At 35.0% G+C, this 19,376-nt stretch overlaps 1 protein-coding gene across 1 annotated transcript in view; it reads left to right on the top strand.

Moving 5' to 3' along the window:
• Positions 1-19,376, top strand: part of EIF3H (eukaryotic translation initiation factor 3 subunit H) — a 105,109-nt gene that overhangs the window by 65,324 nt on the left and 20,409 nt on the right. Inside the window, exon 3 of the mRNA XM_043976821.1 lies at positions 18,230-18,397. Coding sequence (XP_043832756.1) covers positions 18,230-18,397 — 168 coding nt within the window. The remainder of the gene's footprint in view (positions 1-18,229; positions 18,398-19,376) is intronic.

Below are 19,376 nucleotides of genomic sequence, written 5' to 3' on the forward strand. Positions count from 1 at the left end.
ACAAAATGAGTTTCATTACTGAAAGCTACATTTTCCATTCTTGAGTACCTTAGCCTTTATATTGTCCTGCCTGAAACAAGCTTATTTTCTTCCTCACAACAGTTAGCTGTTTTTTTTGAGGGCGGAGGGGCTGTTTTTCCATCTTCTGATAGCCTACACTCCACATTGCACTCTAGAGTCAGTGAGTGAATCAGCAAACATTTAAAGTGTCTGCCAAAACTTTCCTAAACTCTGAGTTTATAAGGCAGGAACAAAGCAAAAAAGGAAAACAGTAATCTCTCAAGGGGCTCACAGTCTAATGGGAGACAACATGCAAGCAACTATGTATACAAGATATAGGTACAGATACAGATGTACACATGTATACACACATATACATACAGGAGAAATTGGAGATAAGAAAGAGAAGGTACTAGTATTAACAGGGGTTGGAAAGATTTATTGTAGAACATGGTTTTTAACTAGGTAACTAGGGAAGCCAAGTGATGATGTTGATGGAGAAAGGAGAGAATTCTGGGTGTGGGAGAGAGCCAATAAAAATGCCTAGAGTCTGGAGTTGAAGTGTATCTTGTGCAAGTAAAAGATAGCTAGAAGGCCAGAATCACTGGATTGCAGCCTTTATGAGGGTTGGGGAGGAACATATGAAGACTGGAAATTTTGGAGGGAGCCAGGTTATGATGGGCTTTGAATGCCAAAATATTTTATATTTGATCCTTGTGGTGATTGGGACCCACTGAAGTTTAATGAATGGAATGCAGGGGGAAATGACATGGTCAGACCTGCACTTAAGATCATTTTGAACAGCAGTTCTGTAATGGGGAAGGAGAGGCAGAGGGACCAACCAACAGGCTATTGTAATAGTCCATGTATGAGATCATAATAAAGACTGGCACCAAAGTGCTAATAGTGTCAGAGGAGAGAAAGGCGCATGTGTAAGAGAGCTAACTAAGGTAAAATAGATGTGCCTTGGCAACACAGTGAATGTGGGAGGTGGGGGGAAGGATATAGGGAGGAGGAGAGGATACCAACTTGAATAACTGGAAGAAAGGTGGTACTTTTAAAAAATATATTTTAGTTTAGATTTTTATTTTATTTATTATTATTTTTATCTTTTTGCTGGGCAGTGAGGGTTAAGTGACTTGCCCAGGGTCACACAGCTAGTAAGTGTTAAGTGTCTGAGTGCGGATTGGAACTCAGGTCCTCCTGAATCCAGGGCCGGTGCTTTATCCACTGCGCCACCTAGCTGCCCCACAAAGTGGTACTTTTGGCAATAATAGGAAACTTCGGAGGAAAGATAACAAATTTAGCTTTGGACTCATTGAATTTAAGATGTGTTTAGGACATCCAGTTTGAGATGTCCAGTAGGCAGTCAGAGATGGAAGACTCGAGTTCGTTGAATAGGGAGTTAGAAGATTTTGGTAATTTAGTCAGATGTGTTTTAGGAGGATCAGTTTGATAGATAAAAATATAATAGAGTGGATTTAGACTTGAGGCAAGGAAACCAACCAAAAGACTGTTGTATTCTAGGCATGAGGTGATGAGGATCTGCTCCTGAGAGGGAAGAAGGGATTGTATAGGACAAATGTTGTTAAGATAAAAATGACAAGATTTGACAAATGATTGCGTGACAGTGAGGAGCCATAGGATGGCAGACTGGGAGAGGTTGGTATGATGGTGTTCAGCATAGGGGAATTTAGAAAGAGGGAAATTTTCGGGGGGTTTTAATTTGGTGTGGGGTGGGAGAAAATAATGAATTTAGTTTTAGACTTGTTGAGTTTAAGCCATCTACAGGTCAACCACTTTAAGGTGTGTAGAAGGCACTTGGAGATAGAAAATGGAGGTCAGGAGAGAGATTAGGACTGAATAAGTACATCTGGGAAACATCAACAGGAGCTGATAATTCTCTCACTAAGAGCACATGTAAAGAGAAAATGAGAACCCTAGGACAGAGCCCTTGGATATAAGGCAAAGGGGAGATAGTACAGGCAATAAGCCAGTAAAGACCTAGGAGTCTTACAGGTAGAAAGGACCAGTTCAGATTACAGTCAGGAAAACCCAAGGAAGATTTTCCAGAAGGAGGGTATGGTTTTAACAGTGGCAAATGCTTCAGAGAAATGAAGACATTGCCATTGGATTTAGTAATAAAGAGATGGATCCCTTATGACCTGTCAGAGAGCAGTTTTGGTTGAGCAGTAGAGATGAAAGCCAGATTGCAAGTGATTGAGAAGTGATTTGGGGGGGGGGGGGCAGCGGCGGTATGAGAAAAGTAGAAGCAAGGAAGGAATGAAGTGTCTCTGTCTCCCCTTAATCCCCCCCTCACCCCCAATTTCCATATACTTAGAGCAGAACAAGAAAAGGATTCTGTTTTTTGGTTTTGGTTTTGGTTTTTGGTTTTGGTTTGTTTTTTGAGGCAATTGGGGTTAAGTGACTGGTCCAGGGTCACACAGCTAGTTAAGTGTCAAGCGTCTGAGGCCATATTTGAACTCAGGTACTCCTGACTCCAAAGAAAAGGATTCTATATGAAACTGCACCCCTATTTCATCCCACTTGCTTTTAAATATATGCTTATAATAAATTCTACATGTTACTTTCAAAATGGTTTTGTTTTGTCTTCTGAATTTCTGTTCTCTAATGTGCATTACAATTTTTTTTTTAATGACTGGCTCTTTCTTTCACCTCTCTCCTATTACTAACCCCTTCTTCCCAAATAGCCACTCTCCTAAAAAATGGAGAGGAAAAAAAACCTATGTAACAAATAGAGGCATAGTTAAGGAAAATGAGCCCACACAGTGACCATGTCCAAGAAACTTTTTCATTCTCAAATCATTCACCTGTATTATTAGGAGGGTAACATTTCACCATAGACCCTCTGCAAACACAGTTGATAATTAGGGTGATTGTTGTTTTTAAGTGTTTCAGTGCTGTTTTCCTTTACATTGTTGCTGTCCTTGTATAAATTGCTCTCTTGGTTCGTTCTGCTCACTTTACCCTGCAACAGTTCATACTATTAAGGTTAAGGAAATCATCTCTTTTATCATATCTTACTGGTGCAGTAATAACTAATAATCTATTACATTCAGATACCACAGCCTATTTGATTATTCCCAGTTGTCTATGGGACAGTCTTAAGCCATTCCTTTAGATTCTGTTTCAGCTACATCATCTAACTATCTGGCTTTTGCTGCTTCCTCACATGTGACCATTCATCCTCTGCCACTGTGCCAGGGAGATGGTTCTTCACCTGAAATGTGTCTTCTATCTGTTGCTTCTTGGAGTTCTTATGTTCCTTCAAGACTCATCTCAAGGAACACCTTCTGTAGGTGTCCTTTCTTGGCCCTCTAAGGTTGTCTGTCCTCTATCAGCTTTGAATATATTTTGTTTATACTCGCATGTACATGTTGTCTTTGTCTATAGAACGTAAACTTGTTGAGGACAGACAGTCTTTGCATTCTCAGGGTCTAGCACACATTGTTGTGTGGTCTTTTGACTTAGTAGAAATCCTTTTTGTGGTACCTGAAATCATATTCTCCTTAGATTCCATTAGCCGAACTAATAATAAGAAATATTTAAAACCATGTTATACTTCAAGCAGTACACACACACCCTGATGGTTTGTTTACATTTCTTTTCAATACTTCAAATTTAATGTAACTTTGAAGCAGTATCTAGTACACTGATACTTTGTGGGGGGAGGGCAGGGGGGGTTAACATTACCCTTTAAGGCTTTTATTTAGCAGTTTCCTTGAGTTACCCTGATCGTCTCTAAGATAAAAAGGCTGGCCCTTGATTTTCAAACTGGTTCCCATGATTAGTCTCCTAGTGATAATACTTCTTTACCTTAAATACCTCCAAGTTACTATATTATTTTCCTTTGAAAGTTTTAAACCTTTGCCAATTACAAATTGGCACTCCCATTTTGATTTTATTTTCTACAGTGTTAGATATGAGGGGCTTTCATTTTTGCCTATCATTTCTCAGAGCAGAGCTTATTTATAACTTAAAAATCACTTTCATCTCTTTTAAGGGTACCTATTTTGTACTGCTGATGTTATATAACCATAACCCATAACACCATCCTTGTTATTTTTAGTGTTCCTGTTTCAGCAACTGTATTTGTGTCTAGTGTTAATACTCTTTCAGTAAACCAATTATTCCATCCAATGAACAATGAAAGTTGATTAAGTGAAGATGCCAATATTAAACTATAAATTTTTAATTTGTTACTTTATTACATCCCCCCATCTGCTAAGATATCCTTTGGGATCTGTTGAGTGGTATTATTGTAGATGTCTTGTATCTTGTTGGTAAATTGCTCTTATAATTTTTGATATAAAAATTAACAAATAATGCATGCATTTTATTTTCTTAGATGTACTTTATATTATACTTGTTTCAGTTCTTTTCCTAATTTATGAGGAGTCAACTACAAAATAATATCAGCCCATGCCTGTATAGGTTTTTTTTTTTAAAAACATAATATATCTCTTAGGGTAAGACTTTTGAAAGAACATATTTTCAGAATAACATTGATGGGATTCTAAATAATATTTTAATTATGATTTAAGAAGCTGATTTACTTATTTAAAGAACACCCACAAATCTTAATCAAAGTTCTAATTTTATTGTGGTGGTTGGTCACTCATTTCAGTTGTGTCCAACTCTTCATGACCTCATTTGGAATTTTCTTGGCAAAGATACTGCACGAGTTTTGCCAGTTCCTTCTCCAGCTCATTTTACAGATAAAGAACTGAGGCAAATAGGGTTAAGTGACTTGCTTAGGGTCACATAGCTAGTAAGTGTCAGAGGCCATATTTGAAATCTGGAAGAGTTTTAAAAGTCTTTCAGACTTAAGGACTGGTGTGCTATCCATTGCAGTAAATGAATAGGATTTCTTCATTAATTTGTTCAGTGACCAATTTTGCCAGAATTTCACACTTAAAAAAATTTTTTTTTTAAATTCTCATTTCTATATACAAAGTACAAGAGAAAAAGATTGGCACAAAACAAGCAATGTTATGTATAGTATCCTTTTAAAATATTTTAAAGCTTCTACATGCAACTTTTTTTGGGGGGGGGCAATGGGGGTTAAGTGACTTGCCCAGGGTCACACAGCTAGTGTCTACAGTGTCTATCAAGTGTCTAAAGCCAAATTTGAACTCAGGTACTCCTGAATCCAGGGCCGGTGCTTTATCCATTGCCTCCTACATGCAACTTTTAAAGCTGTCCTGCTTATCTATGTATTCTTCAAGCCTTCCCTCTCTTTGCATTAAGGAAAATGCTTCAATGACTTTCCTTCCTTCCTTCCTTCCTTCCCTCCCTCCCTCCTCTCCATCTATTTTGACTCTACAGTGCTTCCTGGTGGTATATGTGAGAGATGATCAAATTAAAATCAGGTCTTCCCTAAACTGATTTGTTTCCATCAGTGAAGTCTATATAGGTTAATTTGTTTTTAGATGTGTGACAGGATTGATAATGCTAATTGATTAACAGATTTCTTTGTTCTTTCCATGTGACTTCAATCATCTTTATGTAGTGTCCTGTAGACTGGTTCCTAGTGTGTGATCTCCTTAGTTTCCATGCCGTATGCATAAAAAAGAATAATCACACCACAACAATTATTCACTGTCTAGTAATTAATGTCTTTTACACAGCAAAAATTATAGAAGTAATTTTTTGAGAAAGGTGGGTTAAATTTAAACATTTAGGGGCAACATGAAGGATATTTCTTCAACCATAAAAATATTCCTCATTTGGCTCCTTTTAGTTTTAGAAGATAATTCATTTTGCATGTGTTTTCCATTCAGGTGGAAGCCAACCTTGAATATGCTGCTAGAAAGTAGCAGGTACTTCTACCTCCTGTTCCCCCAGTGAATTGTTTTGGGCGTGTATGCGTGTGTGTGTGTGTGTGTGTGTGTGTGTGTGTGTGTGTGTGTGTGTGTGTGTAAGAAAGAGAGACACACACACAAACTCAGAAGGGTGGATAATAATCTTTTCTTACTGGGGTAGTTTGAACAGCACATATGAGTAATGCCATCTGTTTTGAGTTCTGTATCATACTGAACAACTTTAAAAAAAGTATGAATATAAAAACCATTTCTTAAAACAAAACATATATAGGCGTGCAGAAAAAAAAATTAAATCTCTATTACTAACTTAAAAGCACTTAATCCCGTTACCTTTTTTTTTTTTTTTTTTGAGGCAATTGGGGTTAAGTGACTTGCCCAGGGTCACACAGTTAATAAGTGTCAAGTGTCTGAGGCCAGATTTGAACTTAGGTACTCCTGACTCCTGGGCCAATGCTCTATCCACTGCACCACCTAGCTGCCCCACCCCCCTTTACCTTTCTCGTTCCATTCTATACGTGGAATTGGAAAGGAGGGTCTGAAAGGAAGTGGTAGAAATTGTCCTTTGTGTAAACTCTGATTTCATGGATCCAATTACAGATTCAAAGCTATGCAAAGAGAAACTTATTTACCCTGAGTTATAGCCCTTACTAACTCTGTTTTGCTTAAGGAAATAAAATGGATTATCTTCAAAGAAAATTCCATATTGTAGATATTCACAAGTTCATTTATTAATCCGAAAGTTATCCTCTTATTAAGGTATGGTATCTCAATACCCTTCAGTGATACATTCAGTTTAAATATTTTGAATGTGTATAATTACAAAAGTATTCGTGGTTTTAGAATTTTATACTTTATAAATTTTTAATTTTGTTAATAGTATTTATCTATTAGATGCTAAAGAAATATTCTTTCAGTATATGAAATTGAAATTAATATATATATAAATAACTTTGTACTTAAAAAGGAGAGTTATCCATAAAGAGGAAATGGTCAACAATATCAGATGAAGTAGGATGAGGATTGAGAACAGATGACCAGATTGAAAAATTAAGAAATCTTTGGTGGTATCCAGGATATATAGGAAACTTATCAGATAAGACTAAAAGCATTTCCCTAGTAGGTAAGTGGTCAAAAGATATGAAAAAAATTCTCAAATGGATAACTGCAAAATTAAAAATTGTAAGAGAGAATGTTCCAAATAACTACAATAAGAGAAATGCAAACCAAAACAATTCAAAGAAGTGATGACAAGAAAGTGCTGGAGGGACAGTAAGAAAAATAAGCACAGTAGTGCTTTTTTGTTGGCATCATAAATCAGTACACTCATTTTGGAAAGTAATTTAGAATTATGTAAATATAGTAACCAGAATGTTGATACTTGGATCTTAAGATTCCTCTACTAGGATTATACTTAAAGGAAATAATTGATAAGGAAAAAAACACCTTTGTACACTAAAATATTTATAGTAACATTCTTTGTGGTAGTAAGGAATCATGTAAATTGAATTATGTAAATAGTGACTGAAGTATATGCCCATCATTTGGGGAATGGCTAAACAAATTGTGTTACAAGAATGTAACAGAATATTGTTGTGCTTTAAAGTGAGGGCTTCTTAAATTTTTTCCACTTACAAGCCTTTTTTTGCCTGAGGAATTTTTATATGATCCCGGGTATATAGATATGTATAAAACAGGTATTCATTTCCTTTTACTGTTGCCAAATTTTTTTGTGACCCTCATATTCAGTTATGCAGTTTAAGAAGCTAGACTTTAAGTAATGAGTATGTTGAATACAGAGAAGCATGAAAAGATTTACATGATCAGATGCAAAGTAAAGAAGAGCCTAGAAAACAATATATACTATGATTACAACAATGTAAATGAAAAGATAAACAACAAAATAATAAACGAATGTTGCAAAAGCATAAAAAATAATCACGACTCCACAGGAGAGAAGACACTTCCCACCCCACTCCTTTGCAGAAGTGGGGATTCATGTATGTGATACACTGCATGTTTTCAGACTTTTTCAGTATATTGCTCTGATTCCTATTCTCTTCTCCCTCCCCATCCCCCCCCCCCTTTTTATGTGTATTTCTTGGATTTCTTCCATTAAAAGCTTTCTGTTCGTAACTGTTGACTTTTCATCTATTAGGGAATATATTTTCTTCTGCATTTTAATAATGAAACTTTTATCAGTGATATTTGCTGCAAAGACCCCCCCCCCCATTTTACTTCTCATTTTAGCACATTTGTGCAAAAACATGAATTATATGTAATCAAAATAGCCCATTTTACCTGAAACATAGCTTGGTATTCGATAAATGAGAGCTCTCCATGGTAAGTAAACTGCTTGTTTCCTGTGTTTCCTAGGTGGAGTTTCAGAATTGAAATTGAGTGAAGGAACAGATCTCAAATGACATTTTTAATGACCAACTTAAAGTAAATTTTTCATTTCATCCTTCTACCTACTCATATACTTTCATAATTGACAGCAATAAATTTTTAGCTTTAACACCAGTAGCTAAAATGAAGTAGATTTGCAGGGATATCTTGTTATTTGCTTTGAAAAAGCTCAGTATGAATCTCTTGCAATATTTACATAACACATAATATTTATGTCTTGAGAAGGGTCCAACTTGGAAACAACTACAAAAAACTCTTTCACTTCTGGTATTTTTTCAGAACTTTTAAAAATGGAATTTGAGATACAAAATACCCTCCTCTTGTCCTGCAAAATATAAGTGAAGCATAACTTGCTATCCATATTGCTTGCTACTTGGCAAGTGAATTATTTGTTAGAACTCATTAACACTTTAAAGGAGAATTAGCCAGGAACAAAATAAAGTTCTTTTTCTAAAAATGTTTTGTAAGTCCACTAATGTTACAGGGGAAAGACTGTATTTATGATGCTTGTTGAATAGAATGACTAATTATCTAGGTACATGAGAATTTGTGTGGGATATTTTAATGAGAAACAGTGAATGCTTAATAAAATTCTTAAGCAATCATATGGGTGGCATTAATAACAGATGTATTTATTTATTTGGGGTGAATTAATGAATATTTGATGCATACTAGTGGACAGAATGCAGACGTTTTAAATAATCTGTACACATCATAGTTCTGAGTATACAGAGAACCCATTTTAACTTATTTTCAAATGCAAAAGATGTTTGCCTGAATATCCTTCTTCTAAATTCTACTTGCCTCCAACATTGTTTGAATGTACGTGTGGTTTGGCAAACATCCTATTAGAAGAATAGCACAGTGAAAGTTTTGTCCAGCTAAATGAAGGACTAGGGCCTTCATGCAGGTTGTCACATGGTACTGTTATAAAAGAGGGCTGGAAACATTCTCTAGGAAGTGCTACTTGTTAATACGGATGCCAAAACAGAGGCCTGAAACTTGTATATACTTATGTGTTTACCAGATCTGTTTAATTCAGTGATAGATTTTAGAGGACATTCTCTCAATCCTCAGTCCCCTTCCTCTTCCCTCAGAGGCCACCTGAATATTCTGACTGGGTCAGTATCACTTAATGAGAACTATTCATCTTTCTGCTGACCTTTACAGTCATCTTTAATCCCAGTCAGTATTCAGCAACAGAGTAGTCCTGTTAAAAATATCAACATAGAACAAGATGTTTTCCTTTTGGAGAAACATTTGAATTTTATTAACCTAGGATTTTTTAAATTTCCCATTATATTACTAGAATATAAGTTCCTCTGAACCAGGAAACAGTTCGTTTGTTATTTCTCATGCCCAGCACTTTACCTTGTGTTTAATAGTAATTTAATAAATATTTATTGATGCATTATTTCATCATTTAAAAGTCTTATCTTGATAGGGTTATTGATTACGTATAAATTTGGTCCTGTAGGAAACTACAGTCATAGTTGAATAGTATCTATGTAGTACAATTCAAAAGGAAGCTATTAAGTTTTGTTAGAAGTTTTGAACCATTAGTTTTGAAGCATTTCTGTTGGAAGGGCTGCCAACAAGTATTGTTTTTCTCTTAATTGTTATTGATAATTTAAAAATCACATTGATTTTTATTAGTATTTAGTTTTATATCACCTAGAGTCTGATAGGTGATTCAGTGGCTAGAGGTCTGGGCCTGGAGTCAGGAAGATCTGAGTTCATAGATGGCCTCAGACACTTGCTTAGCTGTGCTGTTTCTCTCAGTTTCCTCAACTATAAAATGGCAGTAAAAAGTTGTCTTGAGGATCAAATGAGATATTTGAATAGGACTTAGCACAGTGCCTGGTACATAGTAGGTACTTAATAAATTCAATTTAATAAAAGCTTTTAAACAAAATTAATCCATACAGTAATCAAATATGACAATATAAATTTCATTTCTAAATAAGTGATTCTTTTTTTTTTTTTTTAGTGAGGCAATTGGGGTTAAGTGACTTGCCCAGGGTCACACAGCTGGTAAGTGTTAAGTGTCTGAGGTCAAATTTGAACTCAGGTTCTCCTGACTCCAAGGCTGGTGTTCTATCCACTATGCCACCTAGCTGCCCCAAATACTGAACTCTTAAAATTGATTGAGTACTTTGAATTCCTAAAGAAATAACTTATAAAACATAGCTTACTTTATCATTTGTTTTTGACTCTTGTGTTTCATAGATAGATGTTTGACTTGGGGTAGCCCTTTCCTCCAGTTTAGGGGGGCATCAATAGTGTTGATTCAACTGCTACTGTGCTTTCCTAGGTGTTGTCTTTTTTTCTGATTGAGCCAGGTGTGTATATGTAGTTTCTTCCTACTTCTTAATAAGAAAATGATTTTCATAAGTAGATGTATTAAAGAAATACTGAGTAAATTTAAGGGGGCATGTTTTTTCTTTTTCATATTTTAAAGTACATCTCTTGGATGAGAATATAGTAAAAAGAAGAAAAGGGCAGAGAGAAGGATTAGAGGGTACAAAGTTGCTTCTGGAAAGTTTTTATTCAAGTGAAGATTAGGTTTTCGGATTGAATGTTTCTAATTCTCTATCATTTATAGTTATTTAGATTATTGATTTTACACTTTCATTTCATCGAGTACGCCTATCTATATTTGTTAAAACTTTAAAAAAATGTTTAAATTTGTATCTTAAAAGAAGAAAATATCCTCCAAATATGATTTTCCTGCATTAAGAAAGTTATTGAGCAGCCAGGTGGGTTTTTTTGTTTGTTTTTTTAACAAATCCAGGTTCATTTAAATTGATTTTAGCCCTAGTAACTTTTAAAAAATTACCATTTCGCAAAGCATATATTTGCAGTTTTTTATTTTGGGGGAAAAAGTGCATATGAATATCTTAGTGCCAAGCTACAAAAATAGTTATTCAGTGTCGTAAACCCAGTTACTCCTTTGCTTAGTATAGGGTTAGTTAATTAAGATGATTGTAGAGGTTGATGGTTGATATAAAACTGAAACTCACTTTTAAAGCCCTTCCAGTTTTTTCAGCACTTACTCAGTTGCTTCTAAATACTGCTTTGTATTCATAATATGAATTGGTTCAGTGGTAGTGACCAGTTTGTTTTTGCAATTCATTGGCTTTCTTGCTCTTTCTCCTTTAGTTGAAAGGTCTTAATTCTTAAGTTTTTAACTTACACCAGCATAATAATGATTTTCTTCTCTTGAACATTAATATTTGGCTTTATATCACCTAATAAATATAATAAATTTGAAGCCACAATTTTCTGGAAAAATTTGTTTTGTAATGTCTAATAATTACTTCTTTCCATTTATAGTCTTTCACTTCAGTAATTTTTACCATTAATCCAGATGTGTATATGATTAGTGAAAATTGCTAGTAGACTCTGTCTTAGATAAGAGGACATTATTATGAGATGCAAGATCATTGTTCATTAGCACCAAGATATCTTTGCAGAGTAATCTGTGACCCCTTATATGTGCTTCCAGGGAGTAGTCATTGGTATACATTAATTAAAAAAAAATTAGTTTGTGTACTTTGTGTGGAATTTTCGTTCTCCTTTTTATTTATGTTGGTCTTCCTTTTGCTCTTATTTCTGTCCATCTATTCTTTTTAATTACATTTTATTTCTTAATCAACAAGCATTTATATTTCTCCTTCCTGTTAACCTTGTGACAAATGTGCATAGTCAAAGAAAACAAGTTCCCCTACTGTTGGTATTCAAAATCCGTCTGCATATTAACCCATCACCTCCATGTCAAATGGGACACATTTCATTTCATTGCCAGTTCTGTGGAATCATGGTTGGTCATTGCCTTGATCAGCTTAGGTCTTTCAGACTTCATCATTTCTTAGCTATAATTATTTTTGTCCTTTTCTTCCTCCTTTGATCTCATTGGCGTATAGGTCTACTAGTGGTAGCTGTTGTTCATCCTTCATTTTTTAAGAGAAACAACAACATTGCAGTGTTGGGGTTGGGGTACATACAATGTGATTGACTGTGGCTGATCAGTCCAATGTGAATTTGGAAGGCTCTGCCACAAATCTGGCACAGGTAATCTGTTAGAACATTTGAGTTAGCAATGTCTCTAAATTTGCAGTTCACATTTCCTTTGTGCTACTGCAGTTCTGCTTTGCTCATGGAGTACAGTGCTTCTTTGATGTGGGCATGCTGTGTTGGGTGGTCCTGTACCTCTGTCTCTCATGTGTCACAATCAACACAGAAGTTTTTCAGAGAGACCTTGAGAGTGTCCTTGTACTGCTTCTTCTAACCACCTTGTGAGTGCTTGCCTTGTGTGTGTTCTCTGTAAAATAGTCTTTTAGGTAAGCATGCCTTTGGCATTTGGGCTATGTGGACAGTCCATCAGAGTTGTATTCTCTGCAGTAGGGTTTTAATGCTTGGCCGTTCAGCTTGGGAGAAGAGCTCAGTGTCTGTACCTTATTTTGTCAGGTAATCTTCAGAATCCTCATAAGACAATTCAAGTGGAATTGTTTCAGTGTTTTGACCTGACTCTGATAGACTGTCCATGTTTCACAGGCAGATAAATGAAGTCAGCACAATAGCTCTGTAGACCTTGGGTCAAAGATGCTTCTGTCGTCCAGTTCTAATAGTAGTATTGCTAGGTCATAGCATATGCCCGTTTTAGTAACTTCTTGGGTATAGCTGCCCATTTATTTTCCAGTGTCAGTACCAAGTAGGCATTTAAAAATAGATGGCCACCATTTCTCCTGAATATGCCTTTCTACTTAAGTTGTAAGTTTGGGAACTGTTGAAGCTCTCTGCAAATACTATCACATAATCACTGCTGTCCCAGAGAAGGAGGCAGCACTATTTATTGTCCTAGTTACTTTGAAATGCTATTTCCCTAATTATAGAATAGTACAGGGGTAGAAACTAGCAGTAGTTAAGAGCCAAGACTTGCTCTGTTGTGTAGTGTTCCAAAAGATATCTGCCCATTTCCCTTTCATTGTAAAATAGGCTACTTTGGTTTTTTTTCCCATATAAATATTTTATTGTTTTCCAGTTACATTTAGAGATAATTTTTAACACTAGTTTTTATAAGATTTCTAGTTTCAAATTTTTCTCCATCCCTCTCCTTCCTTCCCCAAGACAGCAAGTAATCTGATATAGGTTATATATGTACAATCGCATTAAACATTTCTACATTAGTCATGTAATGAGAGAAGAATCAGAGCAAAGAGGGAAAACATCAAAAAAGAAAAACAACAAGAAAAGCAATAGAAATAGTATGGTTCGATCTGCATCCTGATTCAACAGTTGGAGAGCATTTTCCATCATGAGTCCTTTGGAATTATCTTGGACCATTGTATTGCTGAGAAGAATCAAGTCTATCACAGTTGATCAACACACAATGTTGTTGATACTGTGTACAATTTTCTCCTGGTTCTGCTCTTCTCACTCATCATCAGTTCATACAAGTCCTTCCAGGTTTCTCTGAAATTTGCCTGCTCATCATTTTTTACAGCACAATAGTATTCCATTAAATTCATATACCACAACTTGTTCAACCATTCCCCAATTGATGGGCAACCCCTCAATTTCCAATTCCTTTCCACCACAAAAAGAACAGCTATAAATATTTTTGTATATGTGGGTCCTTTTCCCTTTTTTATGATCTCTTTGGGGAAAAGGTCCTGATTGTGGTGTTGCTGGGTCAAAAGGTATAAAACATGCTACTTTGTGAAAATAGTGTTTTCTCAAGGTGGGGGGTGAGGGCAGAGCAGGTCTTGTAATTTTCTGAAAATAACAATGGAGGGAATCTTAGAGGTTCCCTCTAGCCCAATCTCATTTTATAGGAAATTGAGGACAAGAGAGACTAAAGTTAAGCTATTTGCCCAATGCTTCACAGCTCTTAAGTGGTTTAGCTGAAATTTGAACTCAGACCCTAATTCTCAAAATCTTCCATACTTTTTCACTATAGTAAATTTCTGAAGGATAGGGCCAGGGCTAGAAAGAACTCCATACAAACACTTGAAAAGGTGTCTGATGCTTCCATTTGAAAATGTGGCTCATATTTCTTAGCATATTTTATAGTGAATTTTAAAATACTTACTAGCTATGTGACCCTGGGCAAGTCACTTAACCCCAATTGCCTCACCAAAAAAAACCCCAAAAAACAAAACAAAAAAACTTATCTGTTCAATCCAAGGAACTTTTGAAAACACATTTACATTGGAGTGTCATCATACCATATTCTATCATCTTATCTGTCACCATGGGTCACTATGTGTAAAAATTAATTATTACCTTTCAAGAATCATGTTTTCAAAACCTTTAATTCTCAGGGGGAGGTCCTTTGAGAATAGGCTGTTTAGAGAACTTGTTTGATGGTGGGGATTGTGTAGAATGGGTCAGCAGCTCTCTTTTAGACTCTTAATAGCAAAGTTTACCCAGAGAGATGAGAAGAGTTCTCATTTATATACAGGAGACCAAACATTTAACCCTTTTGTGGGGTAATGTACTCTTTGATTCATGGAAAGACAATGTATTTAGATCTTCAAACTACATTTACCAAGATATTGGCAGCTTCATTCTATCCTATAAATGTTTACAGTTATATACGTTTTGGCTGTAGAATTTTATGGACCCAAAACAGGCTTTAACCAAGCATGATTAGGTTAACTTAACACAAATTTGCATGCTAGGAGAAAGTACTAGTACTGTGGTGGGAGCTGGTGGTTAAATAACTCCCAACTAGGAAAAAAAGAATGGCCAGTAATGTTGAAAAGTATTGTAACAGAATTTTTCTCTGCCTCTATTTCCATCTTAATTTGCCCTGGACTATTGGAGGGCCTTAGATCTAAGTAAAAATCACTTTTACACACATAGATGCTTAATAAATATTGGGATAAATAAAATGATAATTTTACTTAATTGGGGGAAAACTTAGCTGAGTTAGAGACAGCTTGGTACATTAGCTACTTAATAGCTGTGAGCAAATTATTTCACCCCTCTGAGCCTCAGTTTCCTCATCTAAGCGAACATGAGAACATTGGGGTACAGTTACATGAGAGCAATTTACTTTAACTCTTCCAAGAATTTATGACTTCTTAAGTTTTGATGATTTGGATTCAAGTAACTTTGCTTCTGATTAGCAATCATTTCACTCACGGGCCTCAATTTTGTTGTCTAAGTAGACATAAGAACTTGCATGCCTTAATTCTCAGGGTGAGGAATGTGCTTTGTAAATTGTGTAATATTATATAAATGTTCATTGTAATCATAGATTATTTTTAAATGTATGGACTAATTTAAAATTTTATATATTTAAAAGCAATAACTTATTTTTGAGAGGCATTAAAGGATGTAATTGATAGAGTTGGACTTGTAGGCTGGAAGACCTGGGTTCAAATCCTTTCAATGACATTATTCATTGGTTTTCTGACCATTCATCAGCAAGTCACTTAAGCTCTCAGTTTCAGGCAACTCCTAAGACTAAATTGTAGATAGTTAGGTGGAGAATTCTCATATAAAGCCTCGAGGTTGGAAATTTTTCAGATACAAGCAGGGTCTCTTAGTAGAGACCCTGCTTTAATTTAAGTCTTTCTAGCTCCTAACATTTTAGAAGAAAAAATGATTTGTAGTTAAAACTGTCAAAGCAATGATAAAGTAAACTCTGTTTACATTGCAGTTATGGGGTTTGTATATGAATGGGTTAATTAGGAGTACTGAGGCTTATTTAATAAGTTAAAAATTTTCCTATATATTTAAACCCTTGTTTCAATTGTCACTAGTTCTATAATTTTAACTTAATCTTTCTGAAACTGATTCTAATTTTATTATATTTACTATACAACATTATTCCTGTTATATTAGTGAAATTTTATTAACAACATGATTATAAATACTCTATTTGGGGTATGCCCAGATTTATTTATGCATGAAATATTGCAAAAAGTAGATTTCAGATAGCTGAATAGAAGACAAAGCAAAACTTTAACTGGTGTATTATTTTGAAATAAATTTTATTGATATCTTCTGTTTCTTATATTCTTAGATAATACAGCATTCTTTCCCTACTCCCACCCAGATAGCCATCCCGTATAACAAATGGTATTTTTTTAAGAGGGGGAAAAATTATACTACTGATTGATACATTGAAAAACAAAAATGTGTAGTGTAACAGCTATGGACTTTCCTCCTTCAGCAAGATGGAATAGGGTTGGGAATGTCTTCTCTCATATCTCTTCATTTGCGTCATACTTGATCATTATAATTTTGTTACATTCATGTTTGATTTTTTTTTTTTTTGGTGTGTGGTTCTTTCCATTTGCATTGCTGTAGTTATTCTGAATATTGTTTTCTTGCCTCTGCATATTTCACTATGCATAAGTTCATGGAGGTATTTTCTCTGTATTACAACTAGTAGTTCTTAAAGCACACTAATATTCTGTTACATTCACGTAACACAGTGTTTAGCCATTCCCTAATCAATGGGCATCTACTTTGTTTCTAATTCTTTCTATCACAAAAAATGCTGCTATAAATATTTAGGAATATTTGGGGACTTTATTCTTTTGATAGCTTCTTTGGGATATAAGACCAATAATAAAGGGCATAGTTATGTATTAATTTTTAAGAAAAACAATCCACAGTCAAAGTTAGAAACATTGGAGCTTGGGAATTCTTTATGCAAATCTCTATCTCTTTGATAAACACTATAGTAGATAAGCTCCTCTTGTGAAGTCAGCCTGGAAATGAGAAATCTGAATCTTTGTCATAACCCAACTAATGGGTCAAAAAGACCCTTTACAGGCTCAGATAGAAGAACTTTTATGAATAACAAAGCAATATTTAAAATATATTAACGTACATTTTATACTCAAGTAGTTCAATGATTTGACTGGGAAATAACAATAAACAGATTTTTTAGCCTTATTGTCTAATGGGGAAGTGTTTAAAAAATAAGAACTGTCTACTCAAGTGAGGTTTCTCATGTCATTTGGGGCATTCATCAATTTCTTTTTACTCTCCAGAACCAGTTAGCAGTCTGAAACTTTTAGGGATAGATATTTTTTCCTTTGACTCCATTGTTGTATAGCCCTTAGCAAAACTTTCCAGGTAAATTCTTGGGTCTCAGTTGAAGAAGTATCATCAAAATTTAGGGTTAATACATTTAGAAATTAATAAAAACAGTTATTTCACAACCTTAAGATTATTGTTCTCAGTGTATTCAAAGAATGTGAATTGCAGTTTTGAACTGATCAATTTTCTGATTCTTGGTTAAGTGGACATTAATTATATAATGAATTCAACACTATAAAGACTTAAATGTCTGTATAAATTTTTTTTAGTGAATGTATTCTGATCAGTTGGTAATTTTCTTTTATTCTTTATAACTTGCTACACTGAGGAGTACACAGTAATGAAAAGGAAGGATTTTGAAAAATCAGTATATACAGTAGGGGGCACCAGATGAAGACAAAAAGGAATTCTGATATTTTTAATCTGCTTCAATCAGTGTAGTAGTATACACTGCTTCCCCTTCTGGGTTCAACTTTTCAGTTTTACATTAGATAGTGGGGGGAAAAGCAGGTAGAACTCATTTGTAACCCTAAATGAAACTTACCCCATTGAACAGAAATTAATTGTATACATGAATGCATCAGTTTCCCTCTTGCATTATTTATATTAAATTATTGAGAATTAAGTTAACTAACTGATCTAGCACATCACATTAGTATGGTATGTAGTATTTTTAAACTGTTTCCTAAATCATGATCTGATGTTACTTTTTTAAAAAAAAACTAGATTGTTCATAGAATAACAAGAAATTCAGAGGTATTCAATTATCTTTGGTCAAGTGTATCAAATGAATTGAAAGATCTGGAAATGGACAGTACTGAATACTTAATTTAGTTTGTTCCAGAGGTTTTGTGTAATGGGGTTACTTTTCTCGACAGTTTAAAATTTAACCATTTGTCTTTTTTATTTAGTCCAATATCAGATGGAAATGATGCGTAGTCTTCGTCACGTAAATATTGATCATCTTCATGTTGGTTGGTACCAGTCTACATACTATGGCTCTTTTGTCACCCGTGCTCTTCTGGATTCCCAATTCAGTTACCAACATGCAATTGAAGAGTCTGTAGTTCTCATTTATGGTTTGTAGAAGTTTTTCTTTATTATTCTTTTCTCCCTTAATATTATTACTACTATTTTTGCATTCTGTCTTTTTTGTCTATAAGAGTAGCCTGGCAGGCCCTCTCAAGTAAATACCAACCCTGTGTCTGCAGCAGCCTCAGCAGCAGCTAAGTCTAGACAGGGTTTCCTTCTTTCTGTTTATTTTTCTTGCTATCAGAGCCCTGATGTGTACGTTTTGGAATGCTGGAGTAGCTGCTTCATTTTTATTCCTCCATCTCCCCTCCCTTGTTGAAGGGGCTAGTGGAACTAGACCAGATGTCTAACAAACCCCGATTGCTAGAGTGTCTGGCTCTGTACGTGACTGACCAATCATAACACAACTTGCCAAGATTTTTTTTTTTTAATACCTCTGACAGGAGTGTACAAAACCTGGACTGTTTCTTAGCACAAAGATTTTTTTCTTTTCTGCCTATTTAATGGTGTTTCCTCAAGCTCTCCAGACCAGATGTTCTGTGCTGTATCAGAACCGTAGGCAATTTAACAGCTTTATAGCCTCCCCCTCCCCAAACACTCACAGTTTGCCATATCTGGCAGACTTGCATATAGTTTCCAGCTGAGAAGTAAATGTAACGTCCTGAGTATCTGTCAGAAAAAATACTAATGAATACGATCAATCTTATGAGCTGCCCCAAAATTGTTTCAGTATGTTAACAATTGGATTACAGTAAAGAACAAGTTGTTAAAGTGTACTTATATTGGCTGGAAACATTGCATCATCAGACCTTGATGAATTTTCCACTTGTTTCAGTCTATTTTGGTTTTCATTTTATCACCTATTGCTAAAAGTTTCACTGTGTTAAGTTTCAGACAACATGAATGTTAACACAGGTTTTAGTCTAATATTGGCTTGCCCGAGCCGTTATCATGCCCTAAGTGTTAAGCTTCCTTATTGTAGGAGTTTCTAAACAGTTTTAACAAAATTATTTTCCCCCAATGTAA

Source organism: Dromiciops gliroides, chromosome 1, assembly GCF_019393635.1.
Source record: "Dromiciops gliroides isolate mDroGli1 chromosome 1, mDroGli1.pri, whole genome shotgun sequence".
NCBI lineage: Eukaryota > Metazoa > Chordata > Mammalia > Microbiotheria > Microbiotheriidae > Dromiciops > Dromiciops gliroides.